The sequence below is a fragment of the Dipteris shenzhenensis genome, chromosome 9 (genome assembly GCF_047967505.1).
Source record: "Dipteris shenzhenensis isolate YYH24624 ecotype China chromosome 9, Dip_SZ_1.0, whole genome shotgun sequence".
Taxonomy (NCBI): Eukaryota; Viridiplantae; Streptophyta; class Polypodiopsida; order Gleicheniales; family Dipteridaceae; genus Dipteris; species Dipteris shenzhenensis.
Window position 1 is genome coordinate 37684636 of NC_141604.1, and position 21415 is coordinate 37706050.

The window sequence follows — 21415 nt, forward strand, 5'->3', positions numbered from 1 at the left end:
TCATATCATGAAAATGTCCAACTATACATGTGCATAAAATAAAAGAACATAAAAGTAGACTTTGTGTGTGTATGTGCGTGCGCGGGTACACATATGCATGTATGTATGTGTGCATGTTATAAGGTTGTGTGTGGGATGAAGTAATAGTGATCATGCCCTGTGCTACTGACAAAGAGCGGGATTTTTTTTAAATGGAATTTTAGAGAATGCGTCTAGTGTATGAGGGACCTAATGAATGCAAATTTTGATTTTAATGGCACAATAAAAAGAGTTGAGAACACTTCTCATGGAGTGCAAAACTTACTCTACAAGGAATTGGAAGGATATGTAGGGCATGTATTCTAAAGCACCTATGCATACCATACTTCTAAAGAAAGGGATATGTATAAAGTAGCTTAAGGCACGGCTAACAAGTTTGATGAATTAATAATCCTATTGATCCAAGAGGAGGATCTAAGAAAAGCATTAGGAAAAACCGGATTGAGGGTGAGCTGGGTGCATCTTTGCACCATATATTGAAGTTCAAAGGCAAGAAGCCTCGAAAGAATGCACATAAAGATAGAAGCTCGTGGTCCAAGCTTAGAGAATACAATAACAATCAAAGTCCACAAGTACAATAGTCTCATGCTAAGTAGAAACCATGTGCAAAGAACCAAATATAGTATTATAATTGTGGCAAGCTAGTTGCCAGAGATGGTAGCAACAGCAGGCCTTAGGCTAGGCATGTCAACCATGGCAAGAAACAATTCAAGTCATATGCAACATAGGTAGAGTATCATTAAAAAAATGTGAAAGAGATGAAGTTTCATATAGTATGTGTTGTATAATGGAAATAATGCTAGATCTTGGCAAACAAGCCATGCAAAGACATTGGATCTCTCAAAGACATTAGACTATGAATGGATCTAATTTCATCAACGAAATATGATTGTTGAAATGTTTGCAGAGTGGAGTTAGGTGCGCCATAACACCTATATTATAGATGTGATTGGTTCAAGATAGTTGACCCACTCAAGGGAGACCCATTTGTGATGTGCTTTATGTATCGAGATTGTTAGAGGAAGGTAACTTACTTGGACATGGTAGAGAGTAGCATAAATTGAGCAATGTTAACACATAATGAGTGAATTTATTCATGATAGAGTGAGCCTTAAGTAGGCTTTATTACAAGTAGTAATGTCATCATAGATGAGATTATGGAAGAGCATGTTAGATCTCCATGAATCTCTCAATCTTCCACATCACAACTCATAGATGAGCTCATGAAAGAGCATCTTAGATCTCCATGAATCTCTCAATTTTCTACATCGCAACTCATGCCTGCATCATAGCTTGTATTATTCTCTACTCTTTTGCATTCCAACCACTCCCAAAAACACTATCTCTCAACACACACACTTAAATTGCATGTATTCTTGGTGTGCACATAAACACATATGCAATACCTTGATCCCAACAAACCCTCCCCTCAAGGGATTACCTCATACTGTGTCTAGGATAGATCTAGGCTCATGGTTTCTCATGCCAATTTTTCTAGTAAAGGATGAATCCAAGGCTCTGGTTTCACATGCTAGCTATGGGATCCCAAGGTTAAATACAAAGGAAGGGACTAGATTAGACACAAATTATATCCATTTTGAGATTTCTCTTTGGGTAGGGTACCCAACCAAAACACACAAAATGACAACAAACAAAAACAACTATTGGCTTTATAAATCCAAACCACAATGAATGTAATTCACTTTGTCTTGGGATAATGCACTCTATTCAATTACATTAGCATTGTCCTTCCTTGAAAAAAAATATCTTATAATTGATTTTTCTTCCACAAACTCGGTTTTTTGTAGAAGCAAGCTTGTTCCAGATGCTTAAACTTTCCACAATGTTTGCAACATTTATATTTTAATCCTTTAAAGATCTTTTGTACTTTTTGTTGGGATTTATTGCTATTGTCTTCATTTTTCCTTTCCTCCTGCTTTCTTTCTTCTTCTTGTAAAGAATTGATGATTCCCTGTAAGGTAGGATTTGGTAGATTCTTCAAAGCAGTTATCAAGTTGTCATATTCTTCTCAAATGCTTTTGGGAAGTATGTTTATGAAATCATATAGGAGATTGTACTATTGCTAATCGAGTCATGTGACTCCCCATCCCTCTAAGGTAGGATTTGGTAGATTCTTTAAAGCGGTTACCAAGTTGCCATATTCTTAAGGCATGCTTTTGAGAAGTACGGGCATGAAATCATCTTCAGTGACGAGAATTTTGTACTATTGCTAATTGAGTCATGTGACTCCCCATCTCCACTAAGTGGACGGTAGGAAGGAGCTCAGTGGCTATTCCTATGCAAGTAATTTTATCCATAAATATGCATATTGGTGCTCAGCAAAATTAATAATGCCATCTTCTTAGGTCTCTCATAACAATAAGGTTTAGACTTGATTATTTTTTTAATTGTTTTTTACACTCATGTACTTTGCATTTGAAGAGAAACTTGAGGAAGGCATCGTAATTATTGTCAAAACTAGAAAACTATCCTTGGTCACAATGACATGGAATGAGGCAATATAGATGAAATAGTATCATGAAATACTACTACATTGAGATGTAGGACTAAGCAATGCTTCACAATAGTAACCATAACTGAAAATTGAGTTTAAAGAGTAGAAGCAATACTTACACGCTATTTTGTCACATTTGCCTAGCAATGACATTTGGGTCCTCTAATCTGACATTGGCGGTTTCTCAACGAAATTGTCAAGAAATTGCACCAGATTTGGTCTTTGCAACTTGATTTGGACCTTTTTCCACATTTTCCCTCTTGTTGGCATACTTGCCCTCTTAGAATTTGGGGCTTCTGCCAGATTAGCTGTAAATTGCAGTGGCATTTGCTTGGTACAGCTCAATTCAGGATATTCATGCATTTGCCCTTTGATTTGGGTTGGTCATTTGCAAAAAAACTATTTGCAGGGGGGGTCCTTTGATTGGACATACATTTTCCTGCAAGCCATTTTGTCATCTTGAGCAGCCATCTTGGCATTGACACTTGCAGACGTTTGCTGTACTTGGGTAGCCAACTCTTTGCATTGTAGCCGTGAGGCTGTGACATTTGCTAGGCCCTTTTATTTTTATTTTTTTGGGGATTTTCATTTGCAATGGCAAACCATGAATCTTTTGGGATTCTTACTGGACAAGCTTGATGGCACCAATTATCCCATGTGGTTGTACTTGGTGCGCAAGTTGTTGGTGTCCAAGACCTTTTGGGAAATTGTATCTAGATCGGATACTGGACCTGTCTCTTCATCATAGGCACTTGCTACCACCACAACCACTTTTGCCACTTCTGGTTCATCTACCACTACTCCCTCCATGCCTGTCGCCCTCGACCATCCAACACAAGAATAGATTTGTTGGGATTAGCGAGATGCACATGCACATGCAGTGATTGCCATGAATTACAAGAGAGTTGTTATACCTCACATTCGGTCTTGCAAAATAGCCAAGGCTGCATGGGATACTTTGGCTAGTCTTTATCAGATACAAAATAAGGCCAGAGTTGTTTATTTGCGTAGGCAACTTGAAAATGTTAAGATGAATGAAGGGGCCTACATGGATGCCTATTGGACACTGGTCAAAGGCTTCAAAGAGTAGCTCATCAATGTTGGTGAGATTGTATTAGACTCATAGGTTGTGTCTACCACACTTGATGGGCTTCTTGACTCATATCAGGGATTTGCTATAACACTTCGACTAGCGGCCATGGGTAACCCCAACCACTATTCTTTTCATCAACTTGTTTCCCTACTCTTGCTGGAGGAGGAGAGTTGCCAAAACGAGGCTGCTTCCACTCATGCAGATCAAGATTTTGCTACTAATCACAAGGGCAAAGGAAAAGGGGGGGGGGATTGCAGCAAGCCCAAACCTACATCTGGTACCTCATCCTCTTCCTCTCTTGCTGGTGGGAAGAAGAAGAAACGTTGCAATGCAAGGTCTTGTTGTCACAAATACTCCATCTGCTAATTTCACAAATACAGAGGCATCCAATCTTGCTTATGATGAGTGGGCATTTATTGTGGAATGTCATAATAATCCTACTTTGCATGATGCAGCTTTTATAGCTTAAGATTTTGCCTTAGACAAGTACTTTGATAGTGCTGCTTCCAAGCACATCATTTCCTGCGAAAATCTCTTTCACACATTGAGTGGTGTTCCAAAGGGGGGCACAGTCACTTGTGCAAATAATGTAGCATATCCCATGAAAGGAATTGGTAAGTGCTTGCCACTACAGTGTCAAGTGATACCATTCCACTTGTGGAAGTTTAGTATGTTCTAAGTATAAAAAAGAATCTGATTTCTATCTTAGCCATCTCCACATGTGGCTTCGAATTTCGTTTTGATGATTATCATTGTGCTGTTTATGAGAATCGGTACGACAACTATATTGTACTTACTGGAACACTTGATAGAAGGCTATATCATCTTGACATATATGCACAACAGGATGCTATAGAAGCTAATGCCGTAGTTGAGTCTATAATTTCTGATACACATCTATGGCATCAGAGATTGGAGCATCTCAACTTCAACAGCTTGGTGAAGATGCATTCACATGACCTGGTTGTGGATCTTCCACCCATGCATGCACTAAAAAAACATGTATGCGAGGGTTGCTTGTTGGGCAAAATGCATAGGATTCCAATTCTCAAGGACGGGACCCTTGGTGCATCCAAGAAGTTGCATCTCGTACATAGTGATGTGTGTGAATCGATGCAGACACCATCACTTGGGGGTACTATTACTTTGTTACTTTTATAGATGACTTCACTCGGTTCACTTGGATATATCCCATTAAGCTGAAGTCAAGTGTCTTCTCTTGCTTCAAGCATTGGATTGCCTTGGCAGAGAATGACAGTGGGGAGAAACTCTTGACCTTCTACACTGATAGGGGGGTGAGTACTTGTCCCGAGAATTTTCTAAATTTCTAGCAGCTCAGTGTATTATTCATCAGTGCACAGTGGCCTACACTCCACAACAAAATGGACTTGTTGTCGAACACAAGAATAGAACAGAAATGAAAACGGGTAGGTGCATGCTTAAGGGAAAGTGTTTGCCCAATAAATTCTGCTTGGATGCGATTATGTGTGCCAACTATGTGCTCAACCTAGCACCCACTCGGGCATTGAAGACCATGACTCCCTCTGAAGCATGGACAAGTCATAAGCATGTCATTTCTCACATGTGGGTGTTTGGATCTCTTGCATATGTGCATGTACCCTCTTGCTTGAGGCATAAGCTTGATGATAAGGCTATCAAATGCATTTTCATCGGCTACAGCTCACAAAGCAAAGGTGAGAAGTTATTTTAGACTAGCACATGCAAGGTGATTGTCAGTAGGAATGTGGTTTTTGATGAGCATGTCCCTTTACCTTGGCTAGATTGTAAAACACAGCCTTCAGCGGTTGCCTCTGATGTGTTTGATTCTATTCTTCCTTTCACAGATACAGAAGACACAATGCAAAGCTCCATGCCACATGCTTCTATCAGCTCAAATCCTCCTCCCGTTGCTCCTGCTCAGCCTGATTTTCCACCGCCAGATGGCCATGCTATCAAGCAAGCAATTCAAGAGAAGAGGGATGTCTCGAGACAGCAAAAATCAGTCCCTCATTGGCTTTCTCAGTGACAGCAAGCAATTGCGCCCTTGGTTGCCCGTTCTAGAGGAGAACAAAAATACATGCACGGCAATTTACTTGAGCTGAATGTTGCTTTGATTGCCACTGCCTGTAATGAGAAGCCTCTATGTCACAAAGATGCATTTAAAATTCATGAATGGATGCATGCCATGAGAGCTATACTTGATTCCATTCAAGCAAATGGCACGTGGGACGTGTGTGATTTGCCTTCCTACAGGAAAGTGTGCCATGGGCACAATGTGGGTTTACAAATTGAAGCGCAAAGCCAATGGCAATGTTGATCACTACAAAGATTGCCTTGTTGCGAAAGGTTATGTCCAACAGCACGGTATTGACTTTGAAGAGACATTTGCTCCCACTTCACACATCACGACCATTCAATGTGTCGTTGCTCTTCCATCTCATAGGCATTGGGAGGTCCATCAATTGGACATCAAGACCATCTTCCTTCATGGGGATTTAGTGGAAGAGGTCTATGTCAATCAACCTCCAGGATTTGAACTTCCAAGGTTTGAAACTAAGGTATGCCGGCTTCGAAAGGCTCTTCATGGTTTGAAGTAGGCACCATGGGCATGGTATGCCAAGATACATTCTTTTCTGTTGTGCCTTGGGTTTCAAAACAGCCCTATGGAGGCTACTCTTTATGTTCAGAAGAGTGAATCAAAATTTTTGATTTTGATTCTATATGTGGATGACATGCTTATCACTAGGCCAGACTTGCAGAAAATTGCAGATTTCAAGGAAGCTTTGCAAAAATCTTTTGCCATGACAGATATGGGCTGGTTGCACTAGTACTTGGGCATCAAGTTTGCATATGTTGAAGGGGGTACAATGAAGAGTCAGTCCAAGTGCATTGGACAGCTCTTAGACTGCTTCAAGTTTGAAGATTGCAAGCCGGTTTCTACACCATTGGAGCTTGGCTTTCGTTTCTCCTCCGAGGATGGGAGTGCACCCTTTGATGCCACCCTTTATCAGCAGGTTGTGGGCTGCCTTATTTATTTATGATATATCCGGCCTGATCTTTAGTGTGCCACCTCTCAGTTGAGCAAGTACATGCACATGCCTAGTACACAACCTTGGCGAACAGTGAAGAGGGTCTTCTCTTACTTGAAGACCACACAAATTTGAGACTATTCTATGGTGACGAGTCTACACTGGTCTTGCATGATTTCACGGACAGTGGCTGGGCAGGTTGTTATGACACGAGAGTGTCCCACAATGGCAACTGTTTCATGCTTAGATCCTCATGCATTTCATGGTTCAACAAGAAGCAACCTATAGTTGCTACTTCTAGTTGTGAAGGCAGCCTTCACAACTACAGTAGAGTGTGTCCGGCTCCGTAAGCTACTCGCAGATCTTGACATTAGCCAGCGGGCTTCTACTACCATCTAAACTGATAGCCAGAGTGCTTTGGCTATTGCGAGAAACCCGGTGTTTCATGTTCACACAAAGCATATTGAGGTTCATTATTGTTGTTTGATAGATTGTCCATAAGGGATGTTGTAACATGGAGTGCATTGATTGCAGGGTATGCCCGCCAGGGAGAGAGTGAACTTGTTCTTTCTTTGTTTAGAAGAATGAGGCAAGAAGGCATATGGCCAAATGGGGTCACATTTCTTAGTCTTCTCACTGTATGCAGTCATGGGGGTCTAGTGGATAAGGGTTTGAAATACTTTCAGGCTATGAGCAAACAGTATGGCATTACTCCAACTATTGAGCACTATACTTGCATGATTGATCTCCTTGGCCGTGCAGGCCAAGTGGCCCAGGCAGTCTCAATGGTGGAGAAGATGCCTTTCAAACCTAATGTTATTGTATGGTTGACGGTGTTGAGTTTTTGTCGGAAGTGGAACAACGTAGAGGTTGGCAGACATGCCTTTGAAAATGCAGTGAGAGCAGATCAGAAGCTTCCTGCAACATATGTCTTAATGGCAAATATTTATGCTGATGCTCAAATGTGGGAGGACTCTGAAAAGGTTCAGATAATGAGAAAGAATGCTCAAGGATGGAAGAAGTCAGGACATACTTGGCGGACTGGTCTTAGCAGGATAATGTGCTGGGGGATGAAGGAATGCTCAAGCATGGAAGAAGTCAGGACATATTTGGCAGACTGGCCTGAGGAGGATAATATGTTGGGGGATCGGATCCTCAAAGTAGAGATGTAGAGCCAGATTACTAAGTTATGTGGCTGATTTGGACCATGCGTTACAGGAATTTGTGTGATGATAGAAAGAAAGATGAACTGTGGGGCCACAGTGAGGATTTGGCTTCCTAATCAATATACACGATGGCAGATCCATATATGTTATAAGAAATATGTGGCTGTGGTAAATGTCACAAGGCCATCTGTCTTGTGACATTTACCACATTCAGAGAACGACGGAATATCATATGCGGGGATCCGAGTCTCATTCAGAATCATAAAGATGGAGTGCTCATGTGGGGTCTATTTTTTAGAGCCTACCCTGCAAGCAGAACTACGGAATATCATGTGTGGAGATCCAAGTCGTTTTTTTTCTTCAAGCAGAACAATGGAATATCATGTGTTGGAGATCCAAGTCTCACTCAGAATCATAAAGACAGACAATGCTTATGTGGGGTCTTTTTTTTAGAACCTACCCTGCATCCTAAAGTAGCGTCCCTCTTCTCTGGTGTGTAGACCATCAAATATTTGTCTTAACCAACAAATGTCATCCTCCTTTGCATAGGGGCTCCATTGCCAGAACGTAGGAGAACTGGAAGAAATGTAACTGACCGTTTCTCAGGCTAAATTGTGGTTGCATTACAACAGGAAAAATGCCTTCAGCCCATGCATGGTATTAGAAAGCATCATGGCGTTGGATAGAGTTCACTATTGCAGAATGATGCTGGCAAAATCCAGTTGAGTGATTCTGAAGATCTCAAGGCTGGAGTCCTCCGTCTTGCAGGATCTCGCTCAACGTAAGAGCCTATCCAGACCTTCCAAGCGTGGACGAGGGCAAAATGCCTGTTCCACCCCACTAGGCTTGGTGATAGTGGTCTTCAACGATCTAGGCTATTACAAGAGACAGGCTATTCTATCAACCTATTACCCAATAAATAGTAGTCTTGGGCATCAGCCATGCTTCCACATTTAGCATACATATCTATAAGGCTGGTTGCCACAGTTGTGATGACCTCAAAACCAACCGCTCTGATTTGACAATGCAGTTCCTTTCCTCTTTCCAGAGCTGCTGTGGAACCGCAAGCTTTAAGGACAGCAACAAAGGTAACGCTAGTTGGTAATAGACCTTGTTCTTGCATTAGTGCATAAAGTTTAAAGGCCTCGTCACACTCTTGCTTGGCATATCCCAAGATCTGATTATTCCAGGTAACCAGATTACGATGAGGCAATTCGTCAAATATACGCTTTGCATCCTCCACACTTCCACATTCTGCATACATGTCTACCAATGTGTTTCCTACGAATACATTTGACTCAAAACCAGACTTCACTGCTTGGGAGTGGATGCCTCTACCTTTCACCACATCCTACTTTTGCCGACTTCCCATCACCTTGCTTTTCATCTTCCACTGCTGCCAGGCTAGCACAGGCCTTCAATGCGCCAACAAAGGTTCGATCATTTGGTTGAATGCCTTTCTGGTGCATCTGTGCATACAATTCCAAAGCCACCTCACAGTCTTCCTGCTCAGCAAGCCCCAAGATCATGGTAGTCCAAGTATATACGTCACCATGGGGCAATTCTTTAAATACACGCTCTGCATCCTCCATGCTGCCACATTTGAGATACATATTCACCAAGGCAGTTCCAACAAATACATCTGACTCGAACTCACTCTTTATCACTTGTGACTGGATAGCTCTACCTTTTGAAAGGGATTCTATTTTCCCATCAGCTTGCGTCCCCTCTTCTTGTGCTGCCAGGCTAGCGCAAGCCTTCAAAGCACCAACAAAGGTTTGAGTATTCGATTGGACTCCTTCCTGGTTCATCTGTATGTACAATTCCAAAGCCAGCAGACTATCTTCTTGCTCAGCATACCCCACGATCATGGTAGTCCATGTGACCACATCACGATGAGGCAACCCGTTGAAAACACATTGTGCATCCTCCATGCTCCCACATTTCATATACATGTTCACCAAGGTGGTTCCTGTGAATGCATCTAATTCAAAGCCACTTTTTACTACTTGAGAGTGGATGGCTCTACCTTTTGTCAGACTTGTAAAGGTCCCATCAACGTGCGTTCCCCCCTCCACTGCTGCCAGGCTGCCACAAGCCTTCAAGGCGCTGACAAAGGTTCTATCATTTGGTTGAATACCTTCCTGGTTCATCTGTACATACAATTCCAAAGCCAGCACACTCTCTTCTTGCTCATCATAACCCGAGATCATGGTATTCCACGTAATCACGTCACGCTTAGGCAATCCATCAAAGATATGCAGTGCATCCGCCATGCTTCCACATTTTCCACACATATTTACCAAGGTATTTCCCACGAATACATCTGCTTCAAAGCCACTCTTTACTACTTGGGAGTAGATGGCTCTACCTTTAGAGAGGCACCCTATTTTCACAAATTTTCCATTAATTTGCTTCCCCTCTTCCAGTGCTGCCAGGTTACTGCAAGCCGTCAATGCACCCACAAAGGTTCGATCAGTCGGTTGAACACCTTGCTGGTGCATCCGTGCATACAATTCCAAAGCCTTCTCACCCTCTTCGAGCTTGGCATACCCGAGGATCAAAATGTTCCAAGACACCACATTGCGCTTCGGCAGTTTTTCAAACACACGGGCAGCATCCACCATGTTCCCACGCTTCACATACATGTGCATCAAATTGTTTATTTCGAACACTCGACGCTCATCTGAACGTCTCTCTGTCTCGACATGAATTCTGGCTTCCCTCAGCTGAGCCGCACTTCTCTGGACCGCATTCTCAACTCTGCTGGCACCAAAGGGACATAGCCTAAGCCAGGCGCCCATAACCAACGAAGATGCAAGCAGAGAGTTACCTTGCTAAAGGTAATATACTGTAGCCCAGCCAAGACGAGGTAAAGCAATTGAAGCACAGGAAGGCAAAGGAGGTGAATTGTGTGGGAGAATTGCGATGCAAAAGTGAAGCGCATCTGGTGCGAATGTGAGCGAAGTGAGAGTCCATGAGCAGGGTGAATATGTTGTAAGGTATGGCTAACAAATTCAGTCTGCATGAGGGCAGTGATCGCCCCAGAATGTTGATTTGTAATATACATCGGAGGAACACGTTTGTGTGTGTGTGAGTGAGAGAGAGAGAGAGAGATGTGGGCTGGTGTTAGTTAGGGCCAACAAGCGTTTTGTTGACGGCGAATCGTCCCGGGAATTTGGCACGTTGCTATTTCACGGCTCGATTCTAGCGTGTTCGGTTAAGTTGGAGGTGAGTTGGGCGCCGGTAGACTCTCCAGCTGCGCCTATTGGCAGCTTTGACAGCCAATAAACCAAGCTCTGTCAGGAGCTTAGGCTGGTTAGTTTGAACTCATCCGACACATATCCTTGGTTGTCGGTTTGGTGTGAGCCCGTCGACCCAAGGATGGTTACATACCAAGCCCCGCCCACAAAGCCATGATTTTCTTGTGTTGGTGGGCAGGGATCATTACACATGGTTTTTGCCCACACATCACGAGAAGAGAGGTCGAAGCCCCACTAGCCACATGACAATTAATTTTCATTGTTAGCAAAGTCCCCACCCATACCCTTGGGCAAGGGGTGTGGGCCACCCATGTTTACTTGGCCTGTACTAGAGAGTTTTCAAAAGCTCTAAGAACCTATGGAGCCATATGGCAGAATATAGACCGTTAGATCGCCTGATTGCCATTAATAATGTTTTATATCAAAATTAACTTGGCTTCAAATGAGTTTCCAAATTATAAATATGCATTCTCTCTCTAAATCGTCAGCTCACTTCTTCATCTTTCTTAACTCTGCTATCTCAAACCGGAGCGTTGCGTGCTGTTCTTCCTCCAAACCCTACAACAATTTTGCACTCTGCTATCTCAAATTGGAGCTCTAGGTTTTTGAAAAAAAAAATTTGGAGCTCTAGAGACCTGCTCTCCTTCTTCTATGGATGAAAAATCGTACGATAATTTTGCACTCTACTATCTCAGATCGGAGCTCTACCTGTTATCTTTTACCATAACTACAGGCCGGTTATGGATCTATCTATCACCGTTTATTTACGTTGTTAATCGAATCACCCAATCTGTACTTCTCGAGGGAATGTTTGTTTTCACCCTTTGGAGAAGTCACCTATTGTTCAAGCTGTATCGGAGTATGATCCCTCTCGAGGGAATGTTTGTTTTGCTTGATGTTTTGTTGGTAGGCTTGCTACACCCTTCTATTTCCAGAATTGGATGAAACGATGGCAAATTGTACTTCCCCAAATTGTCTAGGTTCTTCATGTGTGCATTATATTCAATTACAAGGTTTCTCTTGCTCGTTCTGATCCCAGAGAGAGCCTTCACACTTTGTGGGTATTCTAATCACTGGCGATGGATGCATCGTGGGCCAACATTATACGCGATCTTGCCCCCTTTCTAAGACTGAGCCTCCACACAAAAGAGCGAGGCGTATGGGGAGCGATTTGATGGAGGCATTTCTGGTTTGGCATACCTTGATTTAGGAACTGGGAGATCAGTTCCTCTAGCCACTACAATGAAATCAGGTTACGGTGGCATTGTACTCCCAGTTCATGAAGAGACAAGGAAAGCAAATATTTTTTCAAGGGAATTTGCTCTTGATACAAGGCCCCAAACTCAAGTTATGGAGATGGTATTTATAGGTTGAATTAAGAAATGTGCAAGATCATGTAAGCTGACCGTATAGGACGGACCAAACAAGGGTGAGCGGGTCTTGTGCTAGGCTTATACAATGAAGGATGAATCAAGAAAGGAGAAGAATAGGTGGAGCATAAAGGCATAGCTTGGCAAGGCAGAGCGTAAGTGCACCCTAAGTGCATGATTTGAGGGTGACGGGAGGTGGGCAAAGCTAGGATTCAATGTATTGCATCACCAAGCCCATCAAAGCAAGTAATTTTCGCTTAGAAGTTGTGCTACTCAGAGACCAATGATTGATGCGAAACAACTTTGAATCACTGATCTCTACAGTTCAGTGCTTCCAACTCATGGCAATGGATGTGTTATTCAAGATCTCTTCGCTCTTGCAATTCGAGACGCTTGATGTAGATAGACATTGTCACTCTTCTAGGGACACATTCTTAGAAAATCCGAGAGCATTAGATAGTGGATGAAGCATGTCTAGCCACCAATGATGAGTTTGTTGTTGATAACACATTCTCGAGCAAGTTGTTCAAATGATTGGCCAGATGTAGCTTAGATTCAAACAAACTTGTTGTAGATCAAGGAGCACCAGGGAATTCAGGACCCGATTGCTCCTAGAGTCCTAATAAAATCGTGGGTTCATGAAGTCAACCTACAAGAATGCTAACCACCAATGATGAGTTTGTTGATCCTCGTCGATCGAGCGCTAAGCATGTTGTGATTCTTTGTGATCCTATGCTAGTGGCCACTGTTAATCAGCATTCAAGACCATGGCCCACAACTCTGCATTTGTCCCGATATTCTCCATCCACCAACGTTTGTCTTTTCAGTGTGCATTCAACCGTGGACCCTACAATCATGCATGGGACCCTCCCAACCTAAATGGACCTGACGCAATAGAGCACTGGATACTGAATCCCGTTCAAGGGATGATGGTGAAGCTTAAAAGTGAAAGCAATTCACCTTTCAAATGAATGAAGTGTGGCGCCCTATCAAGGATTTGAAATTCTTGACAAGGCCAACTACCTAGGTGCATCTTCTCCAAGGTCCCATCTTCTCCGCAGCTTCAGCTTCTCCTTATGTCCGACTCTAGGTTCCCCTTTATTGCTCACCTGTGCCTAGCTTGACCTCACAGTGTCACGTACATTTTGTTAACATTCTCTTTCATGATCAACTAGCCAAAGGACAAGGAAGGAGAGGCAGCCTAGAGCTTCGATGTTGCTAAAGCGGAAGAACGCATGCCAAAGCCTCCCTATGGCATGCTTACTACCCCCTTCATATGCTAAGGTCGCTCAATCCTTACACCAATCTCGCCATCGCTCTTCATCCTTTGTTTCCATGTTCAGGTTCTGTTTGCAGAGCCACTTGAACTTCCATCTTCTCCCATGTAGAAACACTCAAAGAAAGCTAGAGTCCACAACCCCCTCTATTGAGTGTAGAGAGCAGCGATAACAAATATCTACCAAAGTAGGAAGGGATAAACGTGGTGGGTGAGGAAAAGGATAGGACAGCAAGAAGGGTGCTTGAGCTGCAAAGCAACTAAGGAAGTCCTTGTAAAGGTTGCATCCCTTCGAAACTAAACCATGCGTGGGACTAACACCCAAGACACCCCTCCCCCCAAGAGAGAGAAAACTCCCTAGACATAGCCTGTTCCAAGCAATGAGATTTTTCACACAGTATTTTTGAGTAATCAAATCTAGCTAGGACACTTTCGTCCACATCTAGCTGTGTGTGTGGCCGCATCTTCATTCACCCGAGGCCTATGTATAATTGTCTGTGTCATGGACGTTATATTCACAGATTGTTAGAGTATATGCATCTGTGAATATAATCTCCCCATGAAGAACATATTAGTATTTTGCTTCTCATCACATACATCGGTCGATAAAGCACTCAATTTTGATTGAAGGGAGGTATAACAACTGCAAGGCTTAGTCATTATACAAGGCAAAGATTTTCCACAACATCTATAGCCCTCTTTGTGCCATTGCACTCTGCCCTCAAAGAAAGGCTTCTTATGGACAATTGAGTTGTCCATTCCATCTTCAAGCCTGTAGAAAGAATTATTTAACATGCATACCTGCACTAGCCTTCACCTCAAGGAATGTTTGCTTCAAACGACGTGTAAAAGAGGCCAAGTGCAATAGTTAACTATGATCATGACCTAAAATAACACATATACATTATGTAGTTAGATTGTTAATCCCTCAAAGAAATATAACCAAAAACTAGGTAAGGTAGTTTTCGCACATATACTCCCCCATACCCAAGGGACTAGCCCATTTTGCAAGAAGCATAGGAGGCGCAAAGGGATATACTGCATTGTTGCCTAATATGTCTCTCTATCCAATGACCATTCCCTTTTCATGCTAGACATAGGTGTATAACATGAATCCCTCCCACTAGTATAAACCAAAGTAATGGCCCCATGTTTTATGGTGGAAAAATACCATAGTCAACCTCCACCCACCAATACCATCAGGTGTATGAGTTTGTGGGCATGTATGTTGCTGGAATGCCAAACGTCGAGGAACTTTTGGATTCTACCAGGTCATAAATTGCTCTCTTCATGCATTTTGGTAAAGAGGCCATGCCAACCCTAAACCCCTCCAAATCTTGGTCCTCATTTGTAAACACATACCCACATTGTATTAATGAGATTTGTTCTCGTGACACCTAAGTATTGCATCACACAATTATAATATGTTTTTATTAGCTAGTGAAATACCTTCAAACGCCGCATTGCGCAATCCACACACATGTAATTTCCACTGTGGGGCCTGCACGCCATGTACAATCTTGCCAATCCTCAAATGGGCAACCCCATGTCTGACAAAGCACAAAAATCATAGGGGGATGTATTTCTTCACTTGCGATTCGATCCTCTCACCCTCCCCATCTGTGTCTAAGCATATGCACATCCTATCTATTTTACCCAAGATGATCCATAGGAGCAGTGGACCCCAGTTTAGCAGTGTGTAGAATTGTAAATTCTTTTCTTCAATATATGCCCACCTCGTGGAGCTTCCACTTGGGATGCCTATTGATGGAACACCATATTTTCAAGGCGAGTCTAGCTCTACCATATTATATATCTTAGACTTTAACATAGGAGACATCCTTCCCATTCCCTCCTTGAAGGATTGCATATCTGCAATCGCCTCTTAACTTTCCAGGTCTTGCTCATCTTCCCATTGAATATCATCCTCATCCCATTCATTGTCATCAAAATCTCCTTGCAATCAACCACATGATTGCCATCCATGGGTTCAACTCACATGTGAATACCCACATGTGAATACATACAAGTGAATAATAGAACATACATTCCCTACGAGTGCATTTCAGGTAGAGGCATATGATCACCTTTACTTCATAGACTTCATTATAAATGAGTGCATAGTTGTGAGTGATACGGCCTCTTGGAAGTATGATTTGATCCTCCATATCAGGGCTTCATTGGGGCGAGGATCCACAACTACAACATAAGAAAAGCCATTATCATTTTCACACTCTACAATTTATTAATTATGATAAGGGGTGTTGCATGTGAAAGATTCATACCGTCATTATTCCTTGCACTCAAAAATGTATAATAATCATTAGAAGCAATTGTACATGGAGTGGTTATAGAAGGTTTCAATCTGGCTAATTCTATTGCATATAATTGATGGCATCATTACACAATTGTGTGTACTTCAAAACCCTTGAATATCATCACCTTCATTTGGCGCTATATATGTTACCCTTTCTTGACCACGCACATGTGCAACATGCCCACCTAAGCCTTGCATTGTAAACAATATATTATATCTATGGATTCTTTTTACTTTTGACTTTTGCACATTCTTCTTCATCTGATAATGTCACAAAGTCATAAAGTATCTCCTTTGCTTGAGTCAAGGAGTGATCTACCAAGCTATCAATAGAAAATTTTGGAAGAAAACCAACATCTTTCCTAATCTCCATGTACCAATAGTATGGCAAGCATGCAGATGTGAGGCGATGCACAAGCCAATCAATGCGACGACCAAATATAGTTTTATTACCACATAAATATCATGATTTAAGAGTCACATGGTAAGATTCTATTACTCCATTAGTATCTTGGTTTGCATGAGGAAGTGTGCGAGCACATTGCACCCACATTGCTTCAATAGAGAGTAGATATGAGTTTTGAGAGCATAAAAAATCCCCATGTGAACATAACAAAGAGTTTCACGAAACAGATTTAGGGTTGTAGGCTTCGAATACTAACAAAGTCAGCGAGCCCATCTCCTCAAAGTATTCCATGAATGCAATCTCCATCGCAAAGTCTATTTTGAATTATCCAATCAAGAGTTTAGCTTGCACAATTAACTTTGCATCAGACAAACTCTTGTCTATCCACCCATCCATAATGGCTCCAAGACTTCTAAACATTTCTGCTCACCTGGGCCAATTGTCACGAACCTTTTTGATAAGATGCTTCAACCAACAACAACGTACATGCCACATGCAAAGGTATATTGGCACATTGAAGACATGCTAGACAAGAGAGAATATGAATTAGTGACAAGGAATTGAAGACAAGGTATGGTTAGGCAATGGCTAAAGTTTGCGCCTTGGAGAAAGATGCAAGAGTACCTAAGAGCATCAATTTCAACACAGGCATCATTTACCATAAATGCATTCAACACCCATGACTTGTTCACATCAAGTACACGGTTTCTTAACTGAGTCAACCAGTAGATTATTGTGGCTATGGTTGAGCTTGTGGTAATGATCCAAGCTACTGGGACACCATTACGATATTTATAAAGTACCAAAATTGCGTATAGTTAAAAGTGTAAAAAGGAGAAAGCACTACTATTAGAAAATGTGCATAGAAGATACACTATATAAAGTACTAGAATATGACTCTCAATTTTCGTACCTTATAAATATTGGTGGCCGAATGTTGAATCCATTAAAACTAGGTTCATGGCCAAACGAGCTCATCTTTTATACTTGCCATGTTGATTGAATTCCTAGGATGAACTCGCTTGAACCATCCATAGTTTGTATGCAAAGACATTTTTCTTGTTCTCCATGACCCACTTGTGAATGCTTTGGGCATCATTAGAATGTAGCTGATAGGTGTCAGATGCAAGGCGCTTTGTAGTATTCAATATATCTCTAATTGATATAAAGTCATCCCTTACAAAGGCATACTGTGGATCTATTTTTTGCCTTACATGCACTAATGCAATATGGCTATCAAGGACTTGCAATGTTGTGAACCCTTTGCACAAATGTTGAAAATTTAAGGTTTTTTCTCTATAGACAACCATGGAGTGAAGATTGCATTTGACTCATGAGCTACGTCTCCTTCAAGATTCCCATGAAAAAATCCATCGCTCGAATCAGTGTGGTGCATCATTATGTAAGAAATGTTGGATGCTACATCATCCCAGTGGTACAATTGCTGGATGATAAAGTAACATAGACAACCCCTTCCTTTTCGTGTTCGAATTGCACGTGGCCTTGAACTTGGTCCAGATTTGGGGACTTTAGACAAGTCTAGAGGTTTCAACACCTCATGCCTTCAATCAGTGGGACCATATGTGCACGAGTATCTATGTAGAAAACATGATGGTACTAGTCATTACAATGAAGTCTTTCATATGACACAAGGAATTCCAAAGGCTAGATTGAAGTTACATTTTCTTCAACAACCACAACTCAGGGGTCGATTGGAGAAGTGACTTCGGCCCCCTACGCTCCATCTTGTCAATGTGAAAGAAGGTGATAAAATTAGGGTGGTTGCTCTCCATCTCAATGAAGTCATCTACACGATGCAATTCCACACATGCAACACGCATAACCTTGTAGGGGGAGTAAGGATCCTCAACCAATTCCCAATCTAGCTGACTCGCACTGAAGCTACATTCTAGTGGACATTGGAATTTTCTTAGATGATATCCACGTTTGAGTTTGGACAAGAAAATGGCTTGGACTCGATCAATTCAAGTCTCTTGCAAAGGAAAATGTCCACATCAAAGAGAATAATGTTGTCCAAACATATGTAGGTGTTGTGCACATGACAGTGAAAGAGAGTTAACTAAAATCCAGGCATACAATGTGTTAAAGACACCCAATATTAAAAAGCATATCATTCAAATAAGAAAAATAGATTTGAAATGAAAGGAGTGGAGATAAAGATTTTGACATACGCATTGACAGGGAGTGATGATGAGGAAGCCATGCACTGAAAATGTTGAACTCCACCTGAATCCTCCACAAACCTAGCGATTCTAACAAGCAAGTCCACAATATATTGTTCCTGCTCAAAAGGTGTACTGCAAAAATGCCAAAAAATCTGGTAATTTTTAGTTTGAAAGAAAGGTATTACATTCTATATGTAAAGATTATATTAATAGAATTTACAATAATATTCCATAGGCCATATGCATGTTGTTGCCGATTAGAGTTAGCATCCCACACATTCATGTTTCCCTGATGGTGCAGGCATTTGGGGCCTAGGGGATTGTGAATTATTCCCCACATAGTTTATATTCCTCATGCGAATCCATGTAGAGCATACAATTTCATATGGCTCTATAAATTGCATACCATTGGGATGCAACCAACATCCAAATTGCATACAATTGGGACACGAACAATGTTCAAATCTATAAACATGCTTTGGGTACTTCCATACAATTGTGGTTGATTTCTTCTGGATTCATAGAGACTAGGCTTCCTTTCTTCCTGGCTCCAACCTCATAATTTCTCCTAATTATAAAGGGAAAGAAATGAATATGTTGCCCGCCCAAATATGATTCTCTGAGGCCAACAACATAGCTAAAAGTGGAAACACATACAACATTCTTTTCCATGGTATGCAAAATGTAGTAGGAACATGTAGATGCTGCCACCTTAGTTCTACATGGAGGATGGTGGCATTCCATCCCTAGTTACGTGCCACGTTCAACTTCTATGTGGGGAAATAGCCAACTTGTTTTACCACCACTAGATACTTGTCTAATACAATTGGAAGTTTTGTGGGAAGATAGACTTGGCTTGGAACTTTCTGCACCATGAGATACTTCTGTGATGCCTAGAAGACAAACAACACGATGAACAGTAGTGCAGAGTGGGCAATGAGGAAGGTGGGAGGATGAATAGAAGAACAAACAACAATGTACACTTTGTATATCATCTTGTTCTTGAAATGAGTAATTTTTAACAAAATCTATAAGAGAGATAATAGTGTCATGGGGAAAATTGGCAAGGCATGTCCTGAACTACTTATCTTGCCAAATGCTATCGTGAAATTGCAAAGCACATATTTTGGGATGGATTGAACCAAGTGATCTATAAGCGCCCTCAGTTAGGTGCTCTTATATGATAGTAGCCATCTGTTTTTCTCTGATCCTTTAGCATTAACATGTTTAAATCTTCTCCATTTTAGAGCAATAGGTTTGTCATCCCTCTTTTCATTTGGACAAACATCAAATCTTTTCTTCTTTAGACTACAATGCATGCATGTGCCACAAATGCATTTGATGCAATGCCACTCAGGGTCTCCCTTTGGATAGACCACTAGCCCCCATAGAGAAGTTAGGCTACCATACTTGGCCTCCCTTACAACACATGGCAAGGGTCTAGGTGACCTACAAATTTCCATTCATCTACGACACCTGGGCATCTATCTCCATGGAGCAGTGCTCCAACATGACTAGATCTCAAGTCATTCAAAGCTTGCCAGGCAATGTCAAAGTCTATGTGTGTTTTGCAACAACACACATTCTTACCTTTGAGTTTCCTAACATACCATAGCTTACAATGCTCAAAGCTTCTTTGTTCAATCGAAAAGCCTATAATTCTAAGCCATAACCTTGAGATACAACTCCATCTCCTCACCCAACATGCAAAAAATAAAATTTCAAGCATTCAAAGAACAATTATTAAACTATAACAAAACTTAGTCCTACTTAAGTTCCTAGAATCATTACAAATAGTATTCACATGTGTGCATATAGCTTAATGCATATACTATTCATTCTACTAAAAGTATATATGATATTCACAAATCTACTCTAAAAATATATATAGTACATGTAGTATTTAATTTTTAAGGTCTCTCCATCTTGGTCTTGCAAAGAAGAACATGTAACATGCAACATTGTCTTATGCCCTCCTTTTTGCACTACTATAAGGAAAACAAAACAAAACAAAATACATGCAAAAACATAGTCTAATCAAGCTAATTAAACTAATGAAGCTATTAGATATCAATGCTCCACTCTCATGTAACTACGCGAGAACCAGCTAACTCTACTTGTAAGACCCCCATATGAGGAGAAGGCATTTGAGTAGCTCGGTTATCCGGTAGGTCCTAGTTTTGGACACCAGATGGGGGCCATGTGTGGCCTGATGGCTGGACGGCTTCAGATAGAGTTGCGTCCAAGATCATAATGACCTTGTAACTACCTCATCTTATCCTCTCTCTCTCTCTCTCTCTACACTTGGCTACCGTGACAATGGGTAAAGAATGGGCACCACTCTCCTCCTTTCTTGCACCTCACTCGTGCCCCTCATGTGCTCTTCTTATCCTCTCTCTACACGCTACTGTTGTGGCAAGAGACACCTCTCTCCTCTCTCTCTTGCAACTCGACTTTCATGACAACGGGCCCCTCTCTCCGCCTCCTCTCTCTTTGTTTTCTCTCCTCATCCACTCTCTCTACATTGGGCTATCACCGTAGCAAGCACCTCTCTCTTCCCCTCTCATGCACCTCTCTCCTACTATCACATAACCGCCTTCATGGATGTGAGGTTGCTAAAGACTCTCCCTGACTCGGTTCGCACTATCTTAATGCCTTAACGATAGAGCTTGATGTATGCCTATCAGCCAAGTTGTATATATGTGTGCAGACAATAAGTAAAAGCAGAGAGGAAGGAGAAAAAGAACAATAGGAT

The 21415-nt window shown here is 41.7% G+C and overlaps 1 protein-coding gene across 1 annotated transcript; it reads right to left on the reverse strand.

Moving 5' to 3' along the window:
• Positions 1–8734: 8734 nt before the first annotated feature.
• Positions 8735–10646, reverse strand: LOC147898597 (pentatricopeptide repeat-containing protein At4g18520, chloroplastic-like). Its single transcript, XM_087379199.1, has 2 exons — positions 9218–10646; positions 8735–9123 (listed from the first exon to the last, which is right to left on the reverse strand). Exons 1-2 carry the CDS (start codon positions 10644–10646, stop codon positions 8735–8737), a joined length of 1818 nt encoding a protein of 605 aa, XP_087235325.1.
• Positions 10647–21415: the final 10769 nt, after the last annotated feature.

What these genes read in the sequence shown, in the direction of transcription:
- LOC147898597 (XM_087379199.1), bottom strand. Translation starts at nt 10,646, where the DNA reads ATGGGCGCCTGGCTTAGGCTATGTCCCTTTGGTGCCAGCAGAGTTGAG. An exon ending in AGTGGAAGATGAAAAGCAAG is followed by an intron (nt 9,124 to 9,217) that starts GTGATGGGAAGT and finishes ATGTATTCGTAG; the next exon opens with GAAACACATTGGTAGACATG.